At 45.3% G+C, this 27,934-nt stretch overlaps 1 protein-coding gene across 1 annotated transcript in view; it reads left to right on the top strand.

Moving 5' to 3' along the window:
* Nucleotides 1–27,934, top strand: part of col14a1a (collagen, type XIV, alpha 1a) — a gene marked incomplete at both ends in the record, with an annotated part of 230,950 nt that overhangs the window by 68,368 nt on the left and 134,648 nt on the right. Inside the window, 8 exons of the mRNA XM_083636760.1 lie at nt 1,109–1,248; nt 4,705–4,837; nt 5,441–5,476; nt 9,671–9,813; nt 12,970–13,102; nt 14,490–14,612; nt 16,349–16,498; nt 22,283–22,399. Of these exons, the coding sequence (XP_083492886.1) occupies nt 1,109–1,248; nt 4,705–4,837; nt 5,441–5,476; nt 9,671–9,813; nt 12,970–13,102; nt 14,490–14,612; nt 16,349–16,498; nt 22,283–22,399 (975 nt within the window). The remainder of the gene's footprint in view (nt 1–1,108; nt 1,249–4,704; nt 4,838–5,440; nt 5,477–9,670; nt 9,814–12,969; nt 13,103–14,489; nt 14,613–16,348; nt 16,499–22,282; nt 22,400–27,934) is intronic.

The raw sequence follows: 27,934 nt of genomic DNA, 5'->3' as shown, positions 1-27,934 counted from the left end.
TATCTGCACAAGTGTTATTCCACTTGCCAATCCCACTCTCTATTGAGAGTAATATTGTCTCAATTTCCTCAAAAAGTTGTATGGTTACCATTAGAGGGCCCAGACATTCAGTTGTCGGCTTTAAACAATATTGAGTTTTAGTACCCCCACTGGTTCCTTTACTATTCTGGCTGTCTGCCCATCTCATTTACACTTAGGCATAATAGCCCAGTCACATTAAAAGGTCATTCCACTGTCCCTGCCTATTCCATCACGCTAACAGTTATTGATTTGTTGGAATATCCCTTTAAGCAACAAGCAGTTCAGCTGAGTCAGCTGAAAGAAATGTATTTCTGTCAAGCAACTATTAAACTGTTCACGCCTAGAAAGGCTATGCTGATTTTATTTATCTCCTGGCAAACTTAAGTCAATGGACCAGGTGTAAGGATGGACGCTTTTTGAACCATTATAAGTGCTTTCTAGGTATTCGGGTGGAGACGGGTGGGGGGCTATGTATCAAAAAGTGAGTGAAACTATATTGACTTTAAAAACTCCACAAGTTAACGCCAACGTGTTTTGGTAGAAGGGTCTTGATTTAGCTACGAATTGTGTTGACTTACACACTACAGTTAGAAAATCGCAAGCTAGAGTATTTCCTGGGATGTGACTGTATTGTAAAGCCGGCTTGTGCTTGTATGACTGTTATGGTGGTGGAACACATACTGTACTGTATTTTCCTTACACAGCTCTTATGACTCTGCATAGCCTGAAAACATATACTGTACTGTAGGCTATGCTTCAAAAGGCATAAAAGTGATTTACGTTCCTGAAGATTATCCTGCTGAACCCAAATTACCACTCCTTATGCATTTAAGTGAAAATCCCCATTCTAAAACCCCATAGCCTTTTCCCCTGACGAACCAACCAACCAACCAATGGCACGGCAATTTCTGGTTAAACCTACAAAAATATGTCATCCCTGCAGCACTCTATACAACACAAAGCAACGCCAACCATCTTTCTCTCTCTCTTTCTCTCTCTCCCCGTCTCTCTCTCTGTGTGTCTCCCTATCTCTCTCTCTCTCCCCTCTCTCTCTCTCTCTGTCTCTCCCTATCTCTCTCTCTCTCAGCTCCAGTTCCCGGCCCTCTGAACCTGCGCTCCAGTGATGTCACTACAGCCAGCTTCCAGGTCAGCTGGGGTCACTCCGCCAATGACATCGTCCTTTACAAGCTGTCCTGGGCACCATTCTCAGGAGGCAATACAAAGGAGGTCAGTACTAAAGAACCATTAGAGAAGGTAGTTTGGACCATGAGGACGGTTGGTCACCAGCAAGACATGAGCCACGGGACAGTGTGATACCATAGGGATAACCCTAGATTGTAGATGTTGAAAAACATCATGGGCATGAAACACAGAGCTTGCGTCCCGGGCATATTTGCAAGCTTGTCACAGATTTCCCACCTGAAATTACTACATGATTGATGACACTTCCTCAAACTGACATATTGCACTGAAGAAATTTGTAATTTAGGATCAACAAGATATAACCAACCTTTATGGATTCTGAATCTCTCATTCAGCCAAGTGTCAAATTATTATCTCTACCTCCAGAGAAGGAAGTGGCTGTACTTCATATATGCCCAGAGAAACTGAGTGGAATGGGAGCTGGTAAAGGTCCTGGCTTAGCTGAGTATAAATAAAAGCTGAATAAATCTCAGAATTAATGGCTTGGGGTTTTTATTACCATGATCTGGGATTTAGAGGCAGCTGGGAAGCAGCGATAGAGCCCTCAGGTCTGTGAGTCTGTGTGTGTATGTGTGTGTGTGTGTGTGTGTGTGTGTGTGTGTGTGTGTGTGTGTGTGTGTGTGTGTGTGTTTGTGTGTTGTTGAGCTGAAAACGACACTCTGGGGAGTTGGAGAGGTCTCTCTCTCTCTTTCTCACACACACACACAAGCACGCACGCACGCACACACACACACACACACACACACACACACACACACACACACACACACACACATACACACACACACACACACACACACACACACACACACACACACACACACACACACACACACACACACACACATGTCTTTACACCCTCCACTGACTGCTCGGTCTAGTTCTACCTGACAGGAGATTAAACATAACACAAGCACAAATGTGTGCACGCACGCACACACACACACACACACACACACACACACACACACACACACACACACACACACACACACACACACACACACACACACACACACACATAAAGAGTGAAAGATTACCTCGACTAGAAATAGAGAGAGCTCTTTCTATCCTACCATGCGTCGTCGTCATCATCCTCCTTCCCCTCCTCCTCCTCATTGCTCATTTCTGCCCTCTGTCATACGCAGCGCTGCCTCGCCCGTAGCGCTCCTTTGTAACCTACAGTACTGTGCCTCTTCATCGTCCTCCTTGCAGCGCTGTTCTCTCGGTGTCTGTTCCTTCTTTCTTGAACTCATTGTCTGGTCCAGACTGAGGGTGCTGTTCTCTCGGTGTCTGTTCCTTCTTTCTTGAACTCATTGTCTGGTCCAGACTGAGGGTGCTGTTCTCTCGGTGTCTGTTCCTTCTTTCTTGAACTCATTGTCTGGTCCAGACTGAGGGTGCTGTTCTCTCGGTGTCTGTTCCTTCTTTCTTGAACTCATTGTCTGGTCCAGACTGAGGGTGCTGTTCTCTCGGTGTCTGTTCCTTCTTTCTTGAACTCATTGTCTGGTCCAGACTGAGGGCGCTGTTCTCTCTGTGTCTGTTCCTTCTTTCTTTAACTCATTGTCTGGTCCAGACTGAGGGCGCTGTTCTCTCGGTGTCTGTTCCTTCTTTCTTTAACTCATTGTCTGGTCCAGACTGAGGGTGCTGTTCTCTCGGTGTCTGTTCCTTCTTTCTTGAACTCATTGTCTGGTCCAGACTGAGGGTGCTGTTCTCTCTGTGTCTGTTCCTTCTTTCTTTAACTCATTGTCTGGTCCAGACGGAGGGCGCTGTTCTCTCGGTGTCTGTTCCTTCTTTCTTGAACTCATTGTCTGGTCCAGACTGAGGGTGCTGTTCTCTCGGTGTCTGTTCCTTCTTTCTTTAACTCATTGTCTGGTCCAGACTGAGGGTGCTGTTCTCTCGGTGTCTGTTCCTTCTTTCTTGAACTCATTGTCTGGTCCAGACTGAGGGTGCTGTTCTCTCGGTGTCTGTTCCTTCTTTCTTGAACTCATTGTCTGGTCCAGACTGAGGGTGCTGTTCTCTCGGTGTCTGTTCCTTCTTTCTTGAACTCATTGTCTGGTCCAGACTGAGGGTGCTGTTCTCTCGGTGTCTGTTCCTTCTTTCTTTAACTCATTGTCTGGTCCAGACTGAGGGTGCTGTTCTCTCGGTGTCTGTTCCTTCTTTCTTTAACTCATTGTCTGGTCCAGACTGAGGGTGCTGTTCTTTGTGGGTCTGTTCCCTCTTTGTTAAACTCATTGTCTGGTGCAGAGCGGAAGTAGCAGCACCAGTCATTACAGTTAAGGGCTCTTCTGGTACAATGTTGTCGAGTTTTCAAGTCACAATATTAAAACGCAGGAAGTAAAACAAAGAAGCAAAGGAGATCCAGTTTGCTGTTCCTCCGCTGCAGGGACAGATGGTCCAGCCCCACCACTCCCTAATTTATAGGGAGTGGTGAATTAGAATTATGAATTCTCCCTAATTGATAATGTAGGCACCAGAGTGCAACAAGTACAAAACATAATTAAGAACATTCAATCTTTCTTGCTTGAAATTATGTTATGCCTCTCTGAGCCCCAAGGAGATACATTATTTATTTTATATTCTTTTAGTAGCTCTCTCTATTAAAACTCAATGATAACCTTGGTTTTGAAAGAGTCTGGTGATGTAGCTACAGTATAAATATTCTTCTCAGCCAGTCGGTTAATGCCTAATGCCTTTATCACAACTTGAAGGTAACTCAGGAAACATTTGATCCTGCTTGCAAATACACTAACAACATAAGATCTATAACCATATCCTATTGTATCACATCAAATAGTGTCACTTAAGCGCTTTGTGAGACACAACAGAACAAAATGTACGTAAAACTGGGAAATGATGGCACATTAATCAGAAGGTACTGCTATTATATTAGTATTAGTTCATCTATACTTGATTTAATTAATTTTATTGTTGTACTTTGTACAGTACTTGCATTGGGTTGCTACACCCATGCAAGTATGTATTGCAGATATTTTCAGTAGGCTATTAGCACATTGTCTTCTTACAGTACCTAACCATGATTAATACACTGGATTAAAGCCATTGTAAAGTGTTGCTGACAGCTACTGTATTACAACCCCCCATATAATGATTCTATAACTTGGACCAGGATGAACTATTGAAAATGGGCTATTAAACCTCAGAAACACAGATTATTTTATAAATGTCAAAGTGTCGAAGTGGACTTTTTGCAGGGATGTGAAAGGTCAGTAGCCTACAGTACTTGTCTCTACTGTATGTGTCTCTCTCTTGTCCAGGTGGTTGTGAGTGGAGCTGATAATACATACTGTACCTCCTGACCGGTCTATGTGTCTCTCTCTTGTCCAGGTGGTTGTGAGTGGAGCTGATAATACATACCTCCTGACCGGTCTATGTGTCTCTCTCTTGTCCAGGTGGTTGTGAGTGGAGCTGATAATACATACTGTACCTCCTGACCGGTCTATGTGTCTCTCTCTTGTCCAGGTGGTTGTGAGTGGAGCTGATAATACATACCTCCTGACCGGTCTCAGTCACTCTACCGAATACGAAGTTATGTTGACGGCCATATTCAAAGACGAGTCGGAAAGTGACACCATCTCTGTTATAGAGACCACATGTAAGAGGCATTATTAGTTACTTAAGCATCCTGTACATCGTCACTCGTTACAAAACATGAGTCTTGATGTTACAACTTACAACATTACAACCTTACAACATTTCCTGCATAGAGAAAGAGACCAGTTTTATTTAAAACGTAACCCATGATGATGCATGTTAAATAATCACTATTGAACTTGCAGTCTGTAAACTGGAATAAGGTGTAGATTTAATTATTTAATTTCATATGCTAAAGATATTCTGAAGACAATTGACTATGACTAACTGTTGAATTGCATTTTTGCATTTCCCCAACTCTTTTTTACTTCAAGTATAGTATAATAGTACAGTCCCACTGTTTGCACTGGATGACACACTAGTAGTCTATTGACATACTGGATCATAGAATTAGCATTTCTGAGTTGTAGCCTAAGCGTAGCTTTATGCGAGCAGATTTGTATTGATTTGTTCATCCCGGCTAATCTCAGAGGGAGGAAATCTATTTGCCCCTCAGAGATTTGTTATGTATTTCTTTCTAATTACCTTAATTATTTATATACAGAGTTGTTGAGGAGAGTTTCCATCTAATTATCTGATTTGCTTTTCTTGTATATTTCCCCAGTGGCCAAGACAACAACAGTTGCTACGACTACTCCAGGTAACAAGTGCTCTAATTGCTTTTACGTACGGGCTCTCTGAAAAAAACAATAACACAAGTTTTTTTTTTTTTTTTTTCAATAGTATTTTTATTAAATTTTCAATTTCTCAAGACAAAACAGACAAAGACAAAAAAACAAAACAAAAAACAAAAAGACAGGGCAGCTTAAACACTTCACAAAAACATAGATGTGGACAACAATAAAGGAAAGGATGGACAAATGAATGAGAGTACAATAAAATAGATTAAATTAAATTAGATGTACAAGGCAAAAAGGCAAGAATCAGGTGGCAATATCACTTCGGTTGAGGTATCCAATAGTCAGTGTCTCTGCTAGGTTAGGGTCAATATAATTCAAATAAGGCTCCCACACTTTATAAAAGACATCGGTTGTTGAGTGCAGCATACATGTCATGAACTCCAGAGGCATAAGTTGCATGATTATCTGGTGCCAGTTCCTCTTTGTTGGAGGTTTGTCTTTAATCCAAAATAAAAGAATATTTTTTCTAGCAGCAAAAGTTAATAAATTAAATAGCCGTTTGTGATGTTTATAAATGAGTTTCTTATGGGGAAGACCAAGAATAAGGCTGACAGGGTCTGGGTCCAACTCCACACCAAAGATGACACTCAACTGCTGCACTATGTCTGACCAGTATCGTTCTATCTTAGGACATGACCATATGCAGTGGGTGTAATCTCCTATCTCTATCTTACACTTAAGGCAGAGGGGAGACAGGCTAGCATTCATTTTATGACGAAGGCTGGGTGATATTTGCAATCTATGTATAATTCTTAGCTGCATCGACCACAGTCTGTTGCACACAGAAATTCTTTTGGCATTATCAAATATATCACACCAGTCCTCGTCATCAATCTCCACCTCAAGGTCCCTCTCCCATATCTGCTTGGTGGCCAGAGTGTTCAGAGTAGAGGTAGACCTTAATAAACTATAAAGAAAACCAATAAAACCCTTTCTTGGACCAAGTGAGAGTACCCTTTCGACCTCAGAGGCTTCTATATTTGTTGTTAATGTTGTACGCCGGAGTATGAAATCCCTCACCTGCAGAAACCGAAAGAAATTTTGGTGTGACAAATTATATTTTTGCTGTAACTGGTTAAAGGACATCAGGATAGGGCCATCAAACAAATCCCCTAAAACTAGTAGCCCCCTATCCTTCCAAATGTTAAAACCAAGGTCACTAAGACCTGGAGGGAAGTCAGGGTTCCCCTGAATTGAAGTAAGAGGTGATGTTAGTTTGGTTCGGCCCTCCATCGATCTAACCAATTTCCATGCCTTTAGAGTGTTAATAACAATTGGGTTTTTACACAGGCTTTTTACTGAGGCAAGGTTTCTAAGAAATAACAGGTTTCTGAGCGGACAATCACACTGAGCGGCTTCAACATCTAGCCATATAGAGGACTGGTCTCCCCTCAGCCACTCAGCCACAAACCTTAAGTGTGCAGCTGCCTGATACCATTTCACATTTGGAAGATCTAAACCACCAGCAGCTTTAGGCAATTGTAGTTTTGCCAGTTTCAATCGAGGCCGTCTTTTGTTCCATATAAATGAGCTCAACCAACCTTCAATGATCTTAACCACCTTATTTGAGAGAATAATGGGCACCATCTGGAGTGGATATAAAATCCTTGGTAGGACGTTCATCTTGATGAGCGCGACCCTACCCAACCAAGACAGCGGCAGGGACGCCCAACGTTCAAGATCACACTTAATAATGTCTAAAAGAGGAGTAAAATTAGCGTTGTACATCTGTTCAAATGAGGGCGTTATACGTATACCTAGGTATAATAACACAAGTTTTGAAAGCATCAGAATCAGAATCACTTTTATTGCCACAGTATGCAAGATTACATATGAGGAATTTGTCTTAGTGTCATTATGCAGCGTAGCGCTCATCACGCCTTCAATAATAAAGTATACCTTAACAATAATCGATCTATACATTAAGTGAATGGGAAACTACCTGCCTTGACATTGTAATGGTATGATATGTCTTCACCTGGGCGTGTCATCTTTGAGTAAAAAGGTCCTGGGTTAATTTCCCACCTGGGACGCTGTGAGCGCTGAGGGTGTGTCCCCATCCCCATGTCCTCAGTGCCTACTTCTCAGGTGGGCTCGTCAAAAGGGCCTTTCTGTGTGGAGTTTGCATGTTCTCCCCGTGCTCCCCTGGGGTTTCTTCCAGATAGGAACCCCCTGCTAAAAACATGCAAAAAAAAGAAAAGAAAAGAATCACAACTGTATAGTTTTAAATAGTTTAGACTGGGTGTGGCCCTGTGGTCGTGTGGTCTGAGGTCGAGTGGTACTTGCTTTGAACACTATCCATGTAGTGTGACGGGCCAGCTTTGAATCACAGCTCACGCCAGCATTAAATGCTCTGGCGTGACCCATGGTTCAAACCTGCCTCTCACAATTCAATGGCACAGCAGTTTGGAGACAAATTCTGTCTCCAAACTGCTGTGCCATTGAATTGTGAGAGCCCCCACTAGTTGCCAGTACTTTCTGATGCTGCCAGAGACAACAACACTGCAGTTCCAGCTAGTAAGCAGAGTTTGGCTAATGTTGCTCATTTAGTTCCAGGAAATAAAGAAAGAATTACTGAGGTCTTAAAATAGCTCCACACGGTCCAGACTGATGGAAGGCTTTAGTTCTTCCTTTTTTGTCATCAATTTTTTTTATTCATAAGATTCATAAGATTTTTTTATGCACTGATTTTCCATCATAACATAACAGAAGAAAAATACAAAAAACATACATCTACAAAATCATATACATACACATACAGCTTCATTCAAACAAACATATCCCCCTACCCACAGGACCCCCCACCCACAAACAAACATATCCCCCCTACCCACAGGACCCCCCACCCATAAACAAAGTAGGGATACATCATACATAAGCCACCATATGGGTATATGTAGATGTCAGTGGTATGAGTAATATAACAGCAATGTTAGTGTCAGTTCACAGTATTACATGTGTTTTCCAGCATTTACACAAATCGATCATCACAGAATTTGTTGTTAAACAGATCATATGGACATCGGTGAACATCGGTGATTGGCCACAACAGCAATGTTATCAGTATAGGCCAAACATTAAAAGGCTTTAGTTCTGACTAGTTATTCACATATCTATTTCTTTTCTTTTATCTACGCTCCTCTTATTTTAACTATTTTAATTATGCTGGTGTATGCCATGCTTGTTGTTTTTATCTGAGTATGATCTTTTAGAATGTTTGTCTCTTGTATGCACTGTATGGCGACCTCGGATGTTTTGAAAGGTGTCTCCAAATAATAATAATAATAATAATAATAATTATTATTATTATTATTATTATTATTATTATCTGGTGTATCGCTCTAACTTCAATGCACATGAAAAACAGATCCCAAGTAGATGGGCTGCTGCACTCTTTCTATAGAAAAAAACGTTAAATATGTAGCATGTACTGTAGATCTTGCTATTATGTTCACCAAGGTGGCTTTACCCAGAAGCCTTAACTCTAACTTGGTCATTGCTGAGGCGAGCCGGAGGCCATCTGGATTGTGTTTTGTCTGAGGAGGCGGCTGCCGCTAATCGAGGCGGAGAAGTTTCTCCTCACGGCTCTAAACACTTAAAAAGCAACATGTCTCCTCTGTTTAAGGCTCCAGAAACTTGAAAACAGCATGTCTGCTTTGTTTAAAACTCTCAAGTGCAGCTGTGAAAATCTTTTTTGGTGCATTTATACTAAAGACACCAGGTTGCCTTTGTTTTTGTTTTATTCAAGGATTGTACAAGCACAGTATAAGGCCACAGTATAGTCCCTCACAGTATAGTCCCTCACAGTATGGTCCCTCACACTGATTCATCTCCACTCATGACTGCACAAACTTTAAAAACATGTCTATTGTGTTTAAAACTATTATCACTACTGCAGAAAACACTTTAAAAACACACTTTGTTTCAAACTCCCAAGTGCAAATCTCTCAATTATGATTGTTTTTAGTTTAGAGATTTTTCGGGGGGATGTGAATACATATTTTTCTAATTTGCACATTTGGGAGAGATTTGTTCGGTTATTCATAACTACTGAACTGTTCAAAAACATGTGGTTCAAGGAGTGTATGTTTTCCATTCATTTTTGATGTATTAATCCCACAGTAACTCGTGTTGTCTGTGTTGTGTTATCACAGTGGCACGTCAGGCGGTGAGAAACCTTCAGCTGAGTGACGAGACCACCCAGAGCTTAGAGGCATCATGGCAGCTGGAAGACCCCCAGGTGGAGAACTACAGGGTTTCCTACGGAGGCCTCAGGGGCGACCACAGAGAGGAGGTGGTGAGTTGGAGAACGTCTGTGCAGTCTGCTGCTTTCAAAACATAATTTATGGCTTTGTGATCATCTGTTGTTGAGCAGCTTGCTGGGTTAAATAAGGGCTCAGAGGTCTAAGGACTCAGTGGATCAGAAATGTTTCTGGATTTTAATTATGCTTTGATGTTTTTCTGATGTATTGCCCTCCCTTAAGCGTTATAGAGTATACGGCATCTCTTAAGGTCGTTATTACTTTCCAAAGTATCCCTCCTGGTTGGAAAGCCGGCAAGATGTAACATGTTGGAGGATCACGCTATTCCCCCCAGTTCCCTTCCCCCCGAACAGACCAACCTGAGGAGGCGCTTGTGCAGCAACCAGGACACATACCCTTACATACCCCTCGTGTTGGTAGACAGGGAATCTACTCAGATGCCCCCCCCCCCTCTGCTCCTGTTAATCCTGTGGTGCTTTGGCCAGACACATGCATGTACACACACACACACACACACACACACACACACACACACACACACACACACACGAACATGCACCTCAACACACAGTTGAGGTCGGCTGAGGTCACTGGAGATGTGTAGTAAACAATAGCCTGCTGATAGCACTGCAGTGGTCAGTGTCGGGTCATCTGCTCCAGTCCCAAAACTGATTACACTTTTAGTCCCACTCCTCCTGGCCTCTCCTCTATCTGCAGTAAGAGCCCTTCAGCTCAGTGCCACAGACCCACCCTGATGCCACACACACACACACACACACACACACACACACACACACACACACTGTCACTCTGCCTCTCTGTCCCTCTCTCCATCTCTCGGTTTCTCTCCTTTCCCTCACCCCCTCTCGCACACTCTCTCACTCTCTATCTCTCTCTCTCTCCCTCCCTCCCTCCCTCCCTCTCTCTCTGCCCCTGTATTAATTTCCCACTGTGGTGTCAGTAGAAGATGGAGAGGCCAGGCCAGGCCGGAAGACATTCCATTATCTTTTCAGCAGCCATTTACCTCACTGGGGGGAGAGATGGAGGGTAGAAGAGAGAGAGAGAGAGAGAGAGAGAAGGAGAGAGAGAGAGAGAGAGAGAGAGAGAGAGAGAGAGAGAGAGAGCAAGAGAAACAGAGAGAGTGGGAAAAGGAAACAGTGGCTAAACAAAATAATAAAATATAATAAAATAATTAAAATAAAAATAATAAATCAGCCCTCCGGCTGACAGATAGGGGTTGTTTCAGGTTCCCCCCTCTTCCTTGAAAGGTTGAATGAATAAATAAATAAATAAATAAATACTATTTTTTTGTAGAATTTTGGGGGTGGGGTGGGGGAGGGATTGCACAATCTGCCCTGCTGCCACCCCTCATCTCACTGCTGCTTACTATACATTATTGGTGCTGTTAAGAGGCTTGTGTGTGTTGCTGCAAAGGGAGAGGTAAAGAAAGGAAGTGTGTGTGTGTGTGTGTGTGTGTGTGTGTGTGCGTGCGTGCGTGCGTGCGTGCGTGCGTGCGTGCGTGTGTGTGAGTGTGTGTGTGCATGTGAGTGTGTGTGTGCGCACGCGTGTGTGTGATTGTGCACATGCATACGTTTTGCCCAAGTCACTGGCATGTTGTTTCAGCACCTCAGCCAGAGTGGACAGCTCCACTAATCAGTGTGTTGACTCAGACAATTTCACCTGCATGGACTTCACCACACACGCACGCGCGCACACACACACACACACACACACACACACACACACACACACACACACACACACACACACACACACACACACACACACACACACACACACATGTTTGCACACACACCCATGCTCGCTCTCTCTCATTCTCTTTCTTTCTCTCTCTCTCTCACTCTCTCTGTACATTATGTAAACACATTGGGCCATATCGTACACCCAGTGCAAGTGCAAGGGCAAAATCTTTTCTAGCTTCCACTGGGTCACTGAAACACGTCCTTTGATGTACTGACCCAGTAAGTCTTTGATGTACTGACCCAGTAAGTCTTTGATGTACTGACCCAGTAAGTCTTTGATGTACTGACCCAGTAAGTCTTTGATGTACTGACCCAGTAAGTCTTTGATGTACTGACCCAGTAAGTCAAAGAAAAAAGGGAGATTTTGAGTGCTAGAAACTAGCAAAGATTTTGCCCTTGCCCTTGCACCATAGCCCATGCAGACTTGTTTTACATTGGGAATTACACAGATCATTAAGACATAAACATTAGACTATATTAAATAGATATTTCCATGCTCTGTGTTAAATGACATAATACATACATACACATTTGGATAGCAGACAGTTTCTACTTATCTGACGAAAAGGCAAACATTGAAATAAGAAGTCAATCTGATGTCTCTGATGTTACTTTGCCTAGCAAGTCAATCAAGGTTAAGCTATTATAATTATTAATGTGAATACAAACACCTATAGTTAGTATCCATCTATTTTTGATCATATAGATAAAAAGGCAAGACAAGAGGCAGGATCAGGATTATAATGTGCCTTTTTCTTGGCATCAATCTGTCAAATCGGTGTCTTGCAGCCCGAAGCTACATTTATATTACATTGTACTTTGTCTGCAAGTATTTAAAAAAATGCATTATTCACACAAATAAATAGGGTTTACAACCATTCTTTAGAACTGAAACAAAGACGCAGTGAAGAAGAAAGATCAACACTCCCCAGCTGTAATTGGTTTTCCTCACATTGGCCTCAACTGACTGTATTGACTAAACTGAAGTGAGCAGAATTCTTGAACGGTTGAAATCCCTCAAGGTATATCACATCTCACAGGTCTCTCACCAAATTAAGTCCTGCTTTATCTTTTCTCCAAAGGCTCCTAAGCCAGCAGAGAGGAGCAGCAGACTCCCTATGAACATGCACTGTAGAGTGTGTGTGTGGGTGTGTGTGTGTGTGTGTGTGTGTGTGTGTGTGTGTGTGTGTGTGTGTGTGTGTCGCGCTTGTCTGACTGTATTCAGACTGAGTGTGTGTGTTTGTGGGTGTGCGCGCATGTGTGTGTCCATACAGTATGTGTTTGTGAGCAAATGTGTAATCCTTGTGTGTGTGTGTGTGTGTGTGTGTGTGTGTGTGTGTGTGTGTGTGTGTGTGTGTGTGTGCGTGCGTGCGTGTGTGTGTGTGTGTGTGCATGTGCGTGTGCGTGTGTGTGTGCGTGTGCGTGCAGGTATTAGTTCCTGGGGGTCAGAGGAGAGCGGTGCTGCAGCCGTTACTATCGGACACCCAGTACAAAGTGACGGTCACACCAGTCTACACAGACGGACGAGACGGCATCAGTGTGTCTGCCCTGGGAGCCACATGTAAGCCTTACATGCCCACACGCACACACACACACACACACACACACACACACACACACACACACACGCGCACACACACACACACACACACACACACACACACACACACACCTCTGCATTATAACCGCTGGGATGAAAACGAATTGATTGCAGAGAGCAGAATGCAGAGAGCAGAATGTTAATTTGCATTCTGTTAATTCCGTGTTCATTGACGCTCCTGAAGGGGAATGCAAATTAAAGCGATGACAAACACTGAAGCATAATTGTCTTAATGAAGGCCGTTCATAATCACAGCGGCTCCTCTCATTAATGGGACAATTAAATAATAATAAGAGAGAGACAGCTGTCGCCCTGTCCCAAATGAAAACCATTTCCCAGCTTGTAGAACAGAACAGCTGATAAATCAGCACAGTCCAGTCCAGCACACTTAGCACATGACATATGAAGTATCATGAAGGGCAGTCAGTCCCTCCCATGCAGTGTTGGGAGTAATAGTTACTAAGTAACTAGTTGCTGTAGTTTAACTACTTTTTGCAGTAACTAGTAATCTAACTAATTACTTTCTCAAATTTAGTAACTCAGTTACAATTACTGAAATGTAAATGGGCTAGTTACTTTAGGATGTGAAAACGTACTTTTTGAGAGACGTAAATAAATAGTAACTGTAAGTAATTACTAATTTTCAGAAACTTGCCCAACACTGCTCCCTTAAGCCAGGCCCTCCAACAATTTTGTGATCACAATAATTTACGCAAATTCATTCGACTGCCACTGACGGTGGCTCAGTGGTTAGTACTGTTGCCTCACAGCAAGGAGGTCCCGGGTTCGAACCCCGGTCCGTCCGAGGTCCTTTCTGTGTGGAGTTTGCATGTCCTCCCTGTGTTCGTGTGGGTTTTCTCCGGGTGCTCCGGTTTCCTCCCACCATCAAAGACATGTATGTTAGGGTTAATACTCCTGTCAGTGCTCCTGACCAAGGCACTGGCAAAAAGAACTGGAGTTGGTCCCCGGGCGCTGCACTGCGGCTGCCCACTGCGGCTGCCCACTGCTCCTAGTTCTAGGAAGGTTCCTAGTAGAGGATGGGTCAAATGCAGAGGATGAATTTCCCCATGGGATAAATAAAGGACAACTTAACTTAACTTATATGTGAGAGCTTGCAATAACCATACAGATAAATAAAAAACCATGTCTACGTTGGTCTTGCTAACCTGCAACCAACCAGCAACCTATGCAATGTATCGACGGTGTCAGAAGAAAGTTGGTGGTGGAGGGGGAATGACGTATTCTCTAAATAGTAACAATTGATTATGTTTTGATGCTTTGCCAATATTGTTTTCTTGTTTTGTGTCAATTAAGCACTTTTAACTGATCCTGACTTTGGCTTTGGCAGTGCCCCTCTCGTCTCCTAGCAACGCGCGTGTGTCAGAGGAGTGGTACAGCCGCTTCAGGATCACCTGGGACCCGCCTCAGTCTCCCACCATGGGCTACAGGATAGTCTACCAGCCCATCTCTGGTACATACACACACATGCACGCGCACGCGCACACGCACACGCACACACACACACACACACACACACACACACACACACACACACACACACACACACACACACACACACACACCAAAATCCTAAACACAACATAGCACTTTCCTTGGAAGGAATAGCAAAATGCCTTCACTCGGGAGGATTATCATCTTCTTTTTATCCTTGTGAGGTCTTATGGTCCTCATAAGTATTGCAGTACAAGAACACACACACACACACACACACACACACACACACACACACACACACACACACACACATACACCTTTATTGAAGTATGTGTGTCCTTCCAAAAGCAGCACACTCAAAACATGCATATTGAGACACGCACGGAGGCACATGTGCAAGTATTCACATCCACACATAACACAGTACAAGTATCAAACACTATCAAATAGAAAACAAAAAGATTAGTAGTCAAGTATCGGGGGTATTTTTTAGACCAGATGTTATTTTTGTCTATTTGGCGTTTTGCCCTGGGATGCAGCCTTGTCTTAATAATCCTCTTGTTATGGGAGGACCCACCAGCAACAAACCTGTGACAAACTCACAGTGCTCACAGGCCTCTTGAGTGCCTTTCCTGATAGTGACTTATTATTTATGTTTTATTTATTTCCCCTCTTAGGAGGCTCGAGGCGTGAAGGAAAACATGACTTATCTAGCGTTGAAATAAAACACTCCCCTTTGTTGTCTTGAAGCAAAAAGAATCATCAAAAGTCCATTTTCACTGTTCTGGCGCTTCTCTTGTGCTAATTGTTTCATCGTTCTAAGACAAGGCTCCAGTCTTTATAGTTTCCATGACTGTTTTCAGTCATCCGAACACAATGACTGTGTCTCTTTGCTCCCAGCTTCAAACAGGCAGACTCAATTAACCGGATTATAGCAATTAAGTTGAAGGCAAATATATTCACCAGGCTTCTGGAATTGTGGCACATATACAGTACAGTAGTAGGAGAAAGTGTATGTACCAACGGTTTCACACAGAGAGATACATACAGATGCAAACACATAAAGATAAAGCACTTTGTAACTGTTGTTTTGAAAAGCACTATACAAATCAAATGTATTATTATTATTATTGTTTTGTTTGATCATTTACTGGCCTAGAGGCAATGTGTGTGTTTGTGTGTGTGCACTCCTGTCCTGTGTGTGTACGTATGTGTGAACTCCTGTTTACAGCAGCTAAGAATAAGTTTAATGGATGCAAACACTGTTATAGTCCAGTAAGGATTAGGGATGCACCGATCCACTTTTTTCACTTCCGATCCGATTCCGATACCTGAATTTGGATATCTGCCGATACCGATATTATGCCGATACCAATATTTTTCTTGAATATACAGTATAGGCAAAGATTTGGCCAATTAAAGATTTTTTTGTTAAATATACCTTGCAAAAAGCAGACAAAATTAAGAAAATATACAAGGCAAAGAAGGATACTATTATACATGGGCAAATTACGTCCAGCGCTGGAATTGCAAAAAAATTCCGATTCCGATTCCGATCCGATCCGTGAATTAGTGCCAATATCGGCACCCGATATTGGATCGGATCGGCCCCATCCCTAATAAGGATGTCTGTTTGTTTGTGTGTGTGTGTGTGTGTGTGTGTGTGTGTGTGTGTGTGTGTGTGTGTGTGTGTGTGCGTGCGTGCGTGCGTGCGTGCGTGCGCGCATGTGTGTGTGTGATTGTCTTCCTCAGTGCCAGGACAGGTTCTGGAGACAGCGGTGGGTGAGGATGTCACCTCCGTGCTCCTCCTGAACCTTCTGAGCGGGACAGAGTACAGCGTCCAGGTGACGGCGTCCTACCCTACAGGGCAAAGTGAACCGCTGCTGACTACGGCTAAGACATGTAAGCAGCCACACCTGACACCCGCAAAGACCACAGAGTTCTTTTCCAAAATATATTCATTTTGAACAAACAAAAAAAGTTAATCATTGGTATCCAGTGTCAAAAAACGACATATATTACACGTAACACATTCATTTAAAAATGTAATGCCTTACTTTACTCAGTTACTCCCTGTAGAAAGTAATTTGTTACACTACTTGTTACATTACTTTTGCGTTGCACCACCACCTGAGATGCATTGCCATGTAATTGCCAGTTGCCATCTCCCTCAAACTCCCATGACATTTGGTGCTACAATGGAGGGATGACTCTGATTGATCTGAACCAACCAATCATCACCCCTCATGCCTAAACCTAACCAATCATCACTCCTCCTCGTCCCACCAGCCCATCCATTCTAGCAGTTAACATCTTTTACAGTCAGCTAAAAGCACTGCACTTTTGATGCCCCCCCTTCCCGAGCTAACATCCTGCAGATTGAATCCCGATCCTGCAGATAATTGAAAAACGTATGTAACGCAAGTAACCACATAAGTCTTTGATTTAGTAACTGTAATGTGATTACTGGATTTAGGAACCGTAATGCATTACACTACTTGTTACAGACAAATGTAATGTGATTACAGTAACCACCACTGTTGGTATCCCTAAAATATAGTTTTCAGTCTACACTGATCAGATAGTGGAGCGATACGGCTGAAGCAGCTCAGAAGGAAGCTGGTTGAGGAAAGTGAGAAAGGTACAATATGCATATTAACAGCCTGCTGATACCGCACTGTTTAATTTCAATTGAGACCTTGGTAAACAAACTGATAGACAGAGAGACTTAATATTCCCCAGTCAGCCAGTGAGAACAATCCTTTTTTGCATATAGATTTGGTTTCAGTAGGTGCAGCAAGGCCTAATGCAGGCTTATAGTGCCTCTCATCTCATCTCTCTCAAACAAACAGACTGTCGGAGAACGTGTGAGAGAGAGAGAGAGAGAGAGAGAGAGGGAGAGTGTGTGTGTGTGTGTGTGTGTGTGTGTGTGTGAGAGAGAGAGAGAGAGAGAGAGAGAGAGAGAGAGAGAGAGAGAGACGTGTGGGTGCATGTATCCATCTGTGTGTGCACTCTTGAATCCTCTATCAGAATAGTGCTGTGTCACTACCTACAGTATCACTAAAGATTAATATTGTCTTTTGAGTGTACTGCCTTCGTGCGTGTGTGGGATTATCAAAAAACTGCTGCTGACTTTTCTTTGAGGCTTACTGTCTGATTGGCTAGACAGGACGCATCACATGGTAGAGCATCCAATGGGATCAAAGCAAACATGCTCTAATTTTAATAGCTCATTAATTTCTCATGCACAGATTAACACTCAAGACAAAGCATGTCTCTGTAAAGCTACTTACTTTCCTTTTCCTTGGAGAAAAATGTTGGAGAAAAAACTAAGACTCAATATAAACTGATTAATAATGTAGGCTACGCATAATCCACAGTTACTGTAATAAGAGGATTGCTTTTCATACATGAATTTGCAATTAATTTCCCTACTGCTCTTATGAGAAGAGAAAGACTAAATATAAGGCTCATGTAGATTTATTAATATTACATATTTATCTCTTTACACTTTATAATATTACACCTTGTCCTTGTGGTGCCACTCCATGATGGCACTGTATCTCTACTGGCCATACAGGCCCCATTAATATCTATACATAAAGAAGCAATATAAGAAGCAATTTGCAACTTATCCTACAGTTTAGGCTTCCAAGGAATGTTCCATTTTATTATTCCACACTCTTACAGAACTTTTGTACATTGTAGTGTTTTCCCAATTTATTTATTTAATTTCTAATTAATTAATTTATGTTTTTGTTTTTTGTTTTGTTATCTCATATTTTCAAAGCCTGGGAAATAGTCCATATTTGTAGTTTCCAGTGGAGGAGCTCTGATTTACCAAGAGGGACACATTCATAATAAGACACATTCTAATAAGAGAGATGTTGTCACAATTCATCTTCACTCACATATTATTTCCCTGAGTAGAGCACATTCACCGCAGCTTTATCAAGGGGGCCAACTGGCATGTTTGCTACAATAAATCAAACATACAAGTGTGTGGTATAAAAATTATAGTGTAAAAATTATTGGTACCTTGAGGGCCATTGAATGAAATGAAACTGTTTCCCTCAAATTAAGTTTTATGTAGTTTGTTGTGAGGTGCTGGCGCTTCAACCGTGCTGTAAAAATGTGTTTTCAAAGGGACTGCTGAAGGGTGCTCAGTCAACCTGGCCTCATGAAATTTTGTGAACAGAGTGAGCATAGTGTTTTACAATTGAAATAATGTGTTCTTTATACAAAAAGTGAGAGAAATACTTTTCCCCACCATGAAAGGATTACGTGTACAATGTTTAGAAATGTGTTGTGCCCTGGCAGCTCCTCTGCCAGGGCACAACACATAGATCTACTGTAGGACACTGTCCATCAGCTCCTCTGCCAGGGCGCAACACATTGATCTACAACACATAGGTCTACTGTAGGACACTGTCCATCAGCTCCTCTGCCAGGGCACAACACATACGTCTACTGTAGGACACGGTCCATCAGCTCCTCTGCCAGGGCACAACACATAGGTCTACTGTAGGACACTGTCCATCAGCTCCTCTGCCAGGGCACAACACATAGATCTACTGTAGGACACTGTCCATCAGCTCCTCTGCCAGGGCACAACACATAGGTCTACTGTAGGACACTGTCCATCAAAAACCAGCAAGCAGACATGATTGGAGAAACAGCAACACCTGTGTAGGAAAGACAACACCTCTATTTGTCCAGTACATCGAAATATTATACTAAAGAGAACCAGGAGACTAAAGTGGGACGGGTTTAAAGTCACAATGGATGTTAGCTAATTCTCCATAGATCAGAATCCCATTACCTTTATTTCCTGAAAAACTACATATTTTAGTGGTTAATTTGTGGCGTAACATAAAAATTCAAACCAATAATACCCTCACAAATGGCTGAGCACAGTATGGAGATATGAATAAGAATACAGATGACTGTATTAACTCCCTTTACCTCACCATTCTTTCTCTGTCTCCTATCTTCTTTCATTTATGTATTTCTCTCCATTTTCTCTTCCTCTGTCTATAGCTCTGTCTCTCTTTCACACACACACACACACACACACACACACACACACACACCTACATACACATGCACGCACTCTCTCTCTCTCTCTCACACACACAAACACACACACACACACACACACACACACACAGGTCATCTCGGTCTAACTGCAATATCTCCATATGGTCCACCATGGTGTATCAATAGTGAATACTCACTTCACTATGACCTTTTCATAATTAAATGGGCAACAGCTACCATTGATCCTCTGCTCTCTCTTTCCTTCTTTTTTCAACTTTTTCAATTCTTCCTTCTCCTTGCCCCCTGCTTTCCCCTTTCTTTTGCCTTCTCCTTGCCCCCTGCTTTCCCCTTTCTTTTGCCTTCTCCCTGCCCCCTGCTTTCCCCTTTCTTTTGCCTTCTCCCTGCCCCCTGCTTTCCCCTTTCTTTTGCCTTCTCCTTGCCCCCTGCTTTCCCCTTTCTTTTGCCTTCTCCCTGCCCCCTGCTTTCCCCTTTCTTTTGCCTTCTCCTTGCCCCCTGCTTTCCCCTTTCTTTTGCCTTCTCCTTGCCCCCTGCTTTCCCCTTTCTTTTGCCTTCTCCTTGCCCCCTGCTTTCCCCTTTCTTTTGCCTTCTCCTTGCCCCCTGCTTTCCCCTTTCTTTTGCCTTCTCCTTGCCCCCTGCTTTCCCCTTTCTTTTGCCTTCTCCTTGCCCCCTGCTTTCCCATTTCTTTTGCCTTCTCCTTGCCCCCTGCTTTCCCCTTTCTTTTGCCTTCTCCTTGCCCCCTGCTTTCCCCTTTCTTTTGCCTTCTCCTTGCCCCCTGCTTTCCCCTTTCTTTTGCCTTCTCCCTGCCCCCTGCTTTCCCCTTTCCTTTGCCTTCTCCCTGCCCCCTGCTTTCCCCTTTCTTTTGCCTTCTCCTTGCCCCCTGCTTTCCCCTTTCTTTTGCCTTCTCCTTGCCCCCTGCTTTCCCCTTTATTTTGCCTTCTCCCTGCCCCCTGCTTTCCCCTTTCTTTTGCCTTCTCCTTGCCCCCTGCTTTCCCCTTTCTTTTGCCTTCTCCCTGCCCCCTGCTTTCCCCTTTCTTTTGCCTTCTCCCTGCCCCCTGCTTTCCCCTTTCTTTTGCCTTCTCCCTGCCCCCTGCTTTCCCCTTTCTTTTGCCTTCTCCTTGCCCCCTGCTTTCCCCTTTCTTTTGCCTTCTCCTTGCCCCCTGCTTTCCCCTTTCTTTTGCCTTCTCCTTGCCCCCTGCTTTCCCCTTTCTTTTGCCTTCTCCCTGCCCCCTGCTTTCCCCTTTCTTTTGCCTTCTCCCTGCCCCCTGCTTTCCCCTTTCTTTTGCCTTCTCCTTGCCCCCTGCTTTCCCCTTTCTTTTGCCTGCTCCTTGCCCCCTGCTTTCCCCTTTCTTTTGCCTTCTCCTTGCCCCCTGCTTTCCCCTTTCTTTTGCCTTCTCCTTGCCCCCTGCTTTCCCCTTTCTTTTGCCTTCTCCTTGCCCCCTGCTTTCCCCTTTTGCCTTCTCCTTGCCCCCTGCTTTCCCTTTTCTTTTGCCTTCTCCTTGCCCCCTGCTTTCCCCTTTCTTTTGCCTTCTCCTTGCCCCCTGCTTTCCCCTTTCTTTTGCCTTCTCCTTGCCCCCTGCTTTCCCCTTTCTTTTGCCTTCTCCCTGCCCCCTGCTTTGCCCTTTCGCACACAGGTGTACCTCTGCGTGCTCATTATGTACATGTGTGTCTGCGTGTTTGGACATGCGCACATGTATTTGATGTATTGCATTTGTATTTGTGCGCATGTCTGTGTGCATGTGCGCGGTGTGTTGCATGTCCGTGTGTATTTCATGAATTTCTTTGTGCGTGTTTGCATGTAATTGAAAGGAATGAAGGGTTGTCGTATGCATTATTCAGTAGTATTTAAAATAAGGTACCTGCCATATGGTTCCTGCATGAAATATCCATTTAATGGTGCAAGATCCCACTGTATTTTATACCATCAGCAAATTCTGTTAACGAGGGGAGGAAGAGAGAGACACACAGACAGGAAGGGAGAGGTTCCTCAGAGATTTGCTTGCTATCACTGAAATCTGAATACACAACAACATAATATGACCATTTCAATTGCTCAAGTTTTTTGTGTGCATCCGACTGCATCGTGCCTCCTCACTTCTCCTGGAGGCAGTAACACGTCAAGTCTGACCTGCTCTGTGACTTTGATTTGTTGCATCTATCCGCCTGTATTGTACTCTATGCTTTATTTAACTGTAGCCTTCAACACAGACACATCTCAACTAAAGGACTTTAATCAATTATGTATCACCGCAAAATGAGTAGCCTTCATGCTTTCATTTCATCCGAGTTCTACGAAATATGTTGAAATAAACTTGAAGCGCAAGACTATAGATTGTAGTGCCAGTGATTGATGCACAGTGTTCATTTCTCATTTGATGATGAGAAATGTAGAAGTAACAAAGTAGATTTAGAGTTTTCTGAGAAATGTGTTGTCTATACAATAATGTGTAATAAAAGAGATTAGCATATTGAATATCCGTGAGTCTTGTGTCATGGAAACTCATTTTCCTTCTCAGTGATCAAATAATAGAACCTAAACTAATCTAACTTATTTTGTTCTCTCTCTCTCCATCTCTCTCTCGGTCTCTCTCTCTCTTGCTCTCTCTCTCTCTCTTTCTCTCTCTCCAGTGATCCTTGGTGTCTCTGGCTTGTCTACCTACCAGGTTCGTCCCAACAGCATGTGTGTCCAATGGCAGCCTCTTCCACAAGCCACACTATACAGAGTGTCCATACAGTCTACACTCAGTAAGTAGATACAGTGTCCATACTGTACAGTCTATGCTCAGTAAGTAGATACAGAGTGTCCATACAGTCTACGCTCAGTAAGTAGATACAGTGTCCATACTGTACAGTCTACACTCAGTAAGTAGATACAGAGTGTCCATACAGTCTACGCTCAGTAAGTAGATACAGAGTGTCCATACAGTCTACACTCAGTAAGTAGATACAGAGTGTCCATACAGTCTATGCTCAGTAAGTAGATACAGTGTCCATACAGTCTACGCTCAGTAAGTAGATACAGAGTGTCCATACAGTCTACACTCAGTAAGTAGATACAGAGTGTCCATACAGTCTATGCTCAGTAAGTAGATACAGAGTGTCCATACAGTCTACGCTCAGTAAGTAGATACAGTGTCCATACTGTACAGTCTACGCTCAGTAAGTAGATACAGAGTGTCCATACAGTCTACTGGTTCATCCTCCAATTTTCTCCCTCTCTCTCCCCTCTCTCTCTCTCTCTCTCTCTCTCTCCCCCTCTCTCGCTCTCCCCATCTCTCTTTTCTCTCTCGCCCCTCTCTCTCTCTGTCTCACTCTGTCCCGCTTGCCCACGGCACTCAGCAAGAAAGGTGCTGCTGTCACAGATGTGACGCTGTGGCTTTTAAGTGGACATGATCTCACACCTGTGAATACTGTTTTGGGCATAAACACGCCTATGGAGGTTTGCACGAGATGACGCCAAGCGCAGCGGGCCGACACGCCCACATTTAGGGTCTAATTTCCTCAACTTGATTTGTGAGCTGAGCTGAATTACACCTTTGAAATGCAGAAATAAAATATAATAAAATAATACAACAAAGTTTGCATGCATAATTGCATATAGACATACAGGAGAAAATTCCGATGTGCATTGTGCACCTTCAGTCACCAACTCGTCTCAGGATTCCACATTGCGGGAAATTTGGCTTTTTTCAGAGAAGTGACTGGAATAATATTGAGTCACTAAATCAAATGTTAAAGGATGGCTTTACCGATAATCAACCCAATTTGTGTCATTAATAATCTCGGTAATATAATCACATTACCTTCTCTCTGTGTTTTCCTCACGGAGATCTCCCATTTCCTCCTCTGGCAAAGCACTCCGTTCTGACGCGTTTTACACCACAAGGCGTCACAACGGAGCTGCGGAAGTTCTGCTGGAGAGGCAGAATCTGCTCCGAAGGCGGCTGTTATTGTTTCTTAATTTTTTTTTAAGTATGTGCACATCCACGGAGAATCGCATGGAGAGCCTTAACAAGCCTTAATGACTTGCAGCTGGTGGGGGCGGAGTTTCTGCAGGCAGCAGCAGGAGCATTTTTCTCCATGAGGTAAACAGAGAGAGAAGGAAAACACTGCCCATGTGCTTATAATACCGAGATTATATTTGATACAAAGTGGGTTGATTACCAGTAAAGCCATCCTTTAAGTCATCCTGGAGTTGCAATATTTGGTGAAGTGGCTGGATTCAGAGGCCAAACTCATAATCTGTTTCCTTTTATTACAATCTGTCCGCATGAAAACGTCTCCTACATTTAATTGTTTGTGCAAAGATAAGCCAACTGACAACTGTGTGTGTGTGTGTGTGTGTGTGTGTGTGTGTGTGTGCGTGCGTGCGTGCGTGCGTGCGTGCGTGCGTGCTTGCCAGTGCCTGCATGTGTGCTTGCATATGCCTGCATGTGTGATGCATTCTGTGTGTCATGCATGTGACCGTGTGTGCGGGTTTACTTGTGTGTATCTTCCACAATAATCTGGATTCATATTGATATGAGCCTCAGAGGGAATATGTGCTTCATATTTCTGTCATTCTAACATGGCAGAGGTTTAGCTCATAAAGGAGACTCATAAATCTCTCTCTTTGCAGAAAGGCAGGGAGATATGATATGCATAGATCTCTCACCATAAAGACTGCTTTGTGAATTCCTATTTGTCATTGCGTGAGAAATAAAAGGCAAAGAAACATACAGTAGAGGGTATGACCTTTAGAAGCTGTTTATTGGCCAGCTCACTCAATTAAACGATGGAAAGAGGGAGGCGGATAGAGAGAAAGAAGGGAACGAAGGTCAGAAGGAAGGGTGGAAGGAGAAAGAATGAACTAGCAAAAGGATCAAATCAATCGGCACCTCCACCATTGGAGATTGGGGGGATGGGGGGGGGGGGCTGGTCCACAAACAGAACAACCTTGATGAACAGTGACAGCATTCTCAGAGCATTAATCAGAGTGAGGTCATTATACCAACTTAACACGCTGGATTTTTGCTCAAACTTTAGATTTTTCTGGCCATGGAAAAACCTTAGTTTTAGTTCACTTCACTTTTTAAATGTCAGCATGTGTCAAAAGGTCACATAGGAAGAAGCAGTGGCGGTGTGTTTTTGTTAAACAAATGTTATAATGTGATATGTGCTTCATCACTATATTACAGTGGCCTCTGCTTTTGGCTCCGCCCGCAGAGTCGTCCTCCGGGGCCTCCGCCGCCGCGGACCCCCCCGCGCCAGCGGGTACGAGTCTCACCGGCTAGGGCGCCCCCAATGGATGCGCCCCACCCAGCCGCGGTGGGCCCATCATGGGTCCCACGGCAGGCCAGGGTACGCGGCCCCCGCCCCCCAAAACGAGGGGGTGCGCGGGGAGCGGGTAACCAGTCCCGTACTTAGTCACCTCCCGGGGGAAGGGGGGGGGGCTATGAGCCCACCGTCGTTGGAGCTCAGCGCTCAACTTCGGTCTGGGACTCAGCAGGGGCCTACCCAACCCAGCTCGCCGGGGCTTGGCTTCAGGGCCAGCCTTCGGCTTGTAGCTTTAGGGACAAGCCCACCGTCCTCGGTGCCCAGCGCCCGAGTTCGGTCGGGAGCTCTCCCAGGATCGCTTATCCGCTGTCAGGAGGCCCCCGGGACAAGCCCACCATCGATGGTGCCATGGGCCCATCGTTGGTCGGGAGCTCTCCTGGGGACCGCACGAGCGGACGAGTCCGCATCCGGCGGTCAAAAGAGAGTCTTGCCTCCTTACTCCCCCCAGCCGACGAAAGCTGCACGGCTGGGGGGTTTCGCCGGTTCAACGCGCTCACAGGGCACGTCAGTAGGTGGAGCCCGCGTAAGAAACCGGCAGGGGGGCTTAGCCTCTTTTGTCCCGCCCCCCCCTTTTTCTTCCCCAACCAAAGCACCGGGTCCCCCGGTGCCCAACAATATACTCAGACCATCGTTGCCCGACAGGCTCGAGGCCTGGGAGCGTCTGTGTTCCCCGTCCCCGTGGCTGCGGCGCACCCTTCGGAAGGGTTACGCCCTGCAATTTGCCAGGGCCCCACCCAGGTTCGACGGGACCCACGATACGGCCGTGGAAGGGGAGTCCATGGACATACTCCACAAGGAGGTCATTTCGCTCCTCGCCAAGGGGGCAATCCGCTCGGTCCCCAAGGCAGAGGTGCGCTCGGGCTTCTACCACAGGTACTTCGTCATGCCCAAAAAGGACGGCTCCATGCGTCCAATTTTGGACCTCCGGCGCCTCAACAAGACGCTGAGGAAGTTCCCGTTCCGAATGCTCTCTTTTCCCCACCTCTTCAACGCGTTGAGACAGGGGGATTTCTTTACTTCCGTGGACCTGAAAGATGCGTTCTTCCATGTCCACGTGGTCAAGAGACACAGGAAATACCTGAGGTTCTCCTTCCTGGGGAAGGCTTACGAGTTCTGTGTCTTGCCTTTCGGCATGTCTTTGAGCCCGCGAACCTTCACGGCTTGCGTGGAGACGGCCTTGGCCCCCCTCCGCGCGAGAGGGGTTCGCATCTTCCTTTACCTCGAAGACGCTCTTATTGTGGCCGGCTCGAGGATCGGTGCCATGAAACATACCAAGGTGGTGACCGATCACCTACAAACCTTAGGGTTCCTGGTGAACTGGAAAAAGAGCTGCCTCGCCCCAGAGCAGACGGCGATCTTCCTGGGGCTCGAGTTGAACTCCCGGGCCATGCGAGCCCGCCTTTCGCGGGAGCGACAGGCGCGCACGGTGCGGACAGCGAGGACATTAAGTCTATGCTCCTCGGTGTCAGTGCTTCAGTGCACAGTCATGTTGGGCCTGATGGCCTCGGCACTGCATGTGCTCCCCCTGGGGAGGCTACACATGCGTCCGTTCCAGATCTGGTTCCTTGAACAAACAGGGCGGTGTGCGGTCGAAGACTTTGAACCGGTTAGCGGCGGAGATTCACCTGTGGGCGTATCCCCGTCTCCTGTCAGTGTCGGCGGTCTATCTGCCGGGACGGCTGAATTACGGCGCCGACCTGCTGTCTCGAGGCTACCCCCGTCATACGGAGTGGTGCCTCCACCCTCAGGTGGTGGAACAGATTTGGGCCAGGTTCGGTCGTGCCCGCGTCGATCTCTTCGCATGGCGGCGCGCGACGCACTGCCCATTGTGGTTCTCGATCCAGGAGGACAGCCCCCCGTTGGGACACGACGCGTTGGCGGACGCGTGGCCACGGGAGGGGCTTTATGCGTTTCCACCGATCCCCCTGATCCGTCAGGTGTTGGACAGGGTGAAGGAACAGCGTCTCCGGCTCGTTCTAGTGGCTCCGTTCTGGCCCAGGCAGACGTGGTTTGCGGACCTGGTCTCCCTGGCGCAGGGCCCGCCTTGGGCATTGCCGGTGCGGGCCGATCTCCTATCCCAGGCGGAGGGGGAGGTGTTCCACCCCTCCCCAGGCAGGTGGAAGTTAGCAGTCTGGCTCCTGAACGGGACCAGTTGCTAGCACGGGGCTTGCCCGACAATGTGGTGCACAATATTCAGAGTGCTAGGGCTGCTTCGACCCGCACTCAGTACGTGTACAAGTGGCGGGTTTTTTCGCGATGGTGCACAAGTAAGGGTGTGGATCCAGTGAACTGCAGCGTGCGTCCAGTTCTCTGTTTCCTTCAAAGCTTGCTTGACGCAGGCCAGTCCCCGCAGTCGCTGAAGGTGTACGTAGCCGCGATTTCGGCTTGCCACATGTGGATTGAAGGGACCCCCGTGGGGGTGTGCCCTTTGGTCTCGCGCTTCATGAAGGGGGCGCGTAAACTGCGCCCGCCGGTGCGGTGCGTTTTTCCCAAATGGGACCTGGTTACGGTGCTGGACGGGCTAACGGGTCATCCGTTTGAGCCCTTGGACTCCGCCGATTTAAAGTTTCTGTCCTTAAAGACCGCGCTGCTGCTGGCCTTATCGTCAGGAAAGAGAGTCGGTGACCTGATTGCCCTCTCAGTGCAGCAGGCCTCTATGGTTTTTGGGGACGATGGGCGCAGGGTTACGTTGAGACCTAACCCGGCGTACCAGCCCAAGAATATTAATGCCAGCTATAGGTCTATGGTTATAGACTTATCGGCATTCTGTCCCCCGCCGTTCAGTTCGGGTGAGGAGAGACGTTTGCACATGCTGTGCCCCGTAAGGGCGCTCTCAGCCTATGTGGCCAGGACGCGTTCATTACGCATTACAGATCAGCTGTTGGTCTGCTTTGGGCAAAGGGCCCAGGGCGGACCCCTTTCCAAGGATCGCTTATCACACTGGATAGTGGAGGCGATCGCGTT

The sequence above is a fragment of the Poromitra crassiceps genome, assembly GCF_964638095.1.
Source record: "Poromitra crassiceps genome assembly, chromosome: 1".
In the NCBI taxonomy this organism is placed as follows: domain Eukaryota; kingdom Metazoa; phylum Chordata; class Actinopteri; order Beryciformes; family Melamphaidae; genus Poromitra; species Poromitra crassiceps.
Note: the sequence above shows the minus strand (reverse complement) of the source record. Positions and strands in the feature narration are given on the sequence as shown.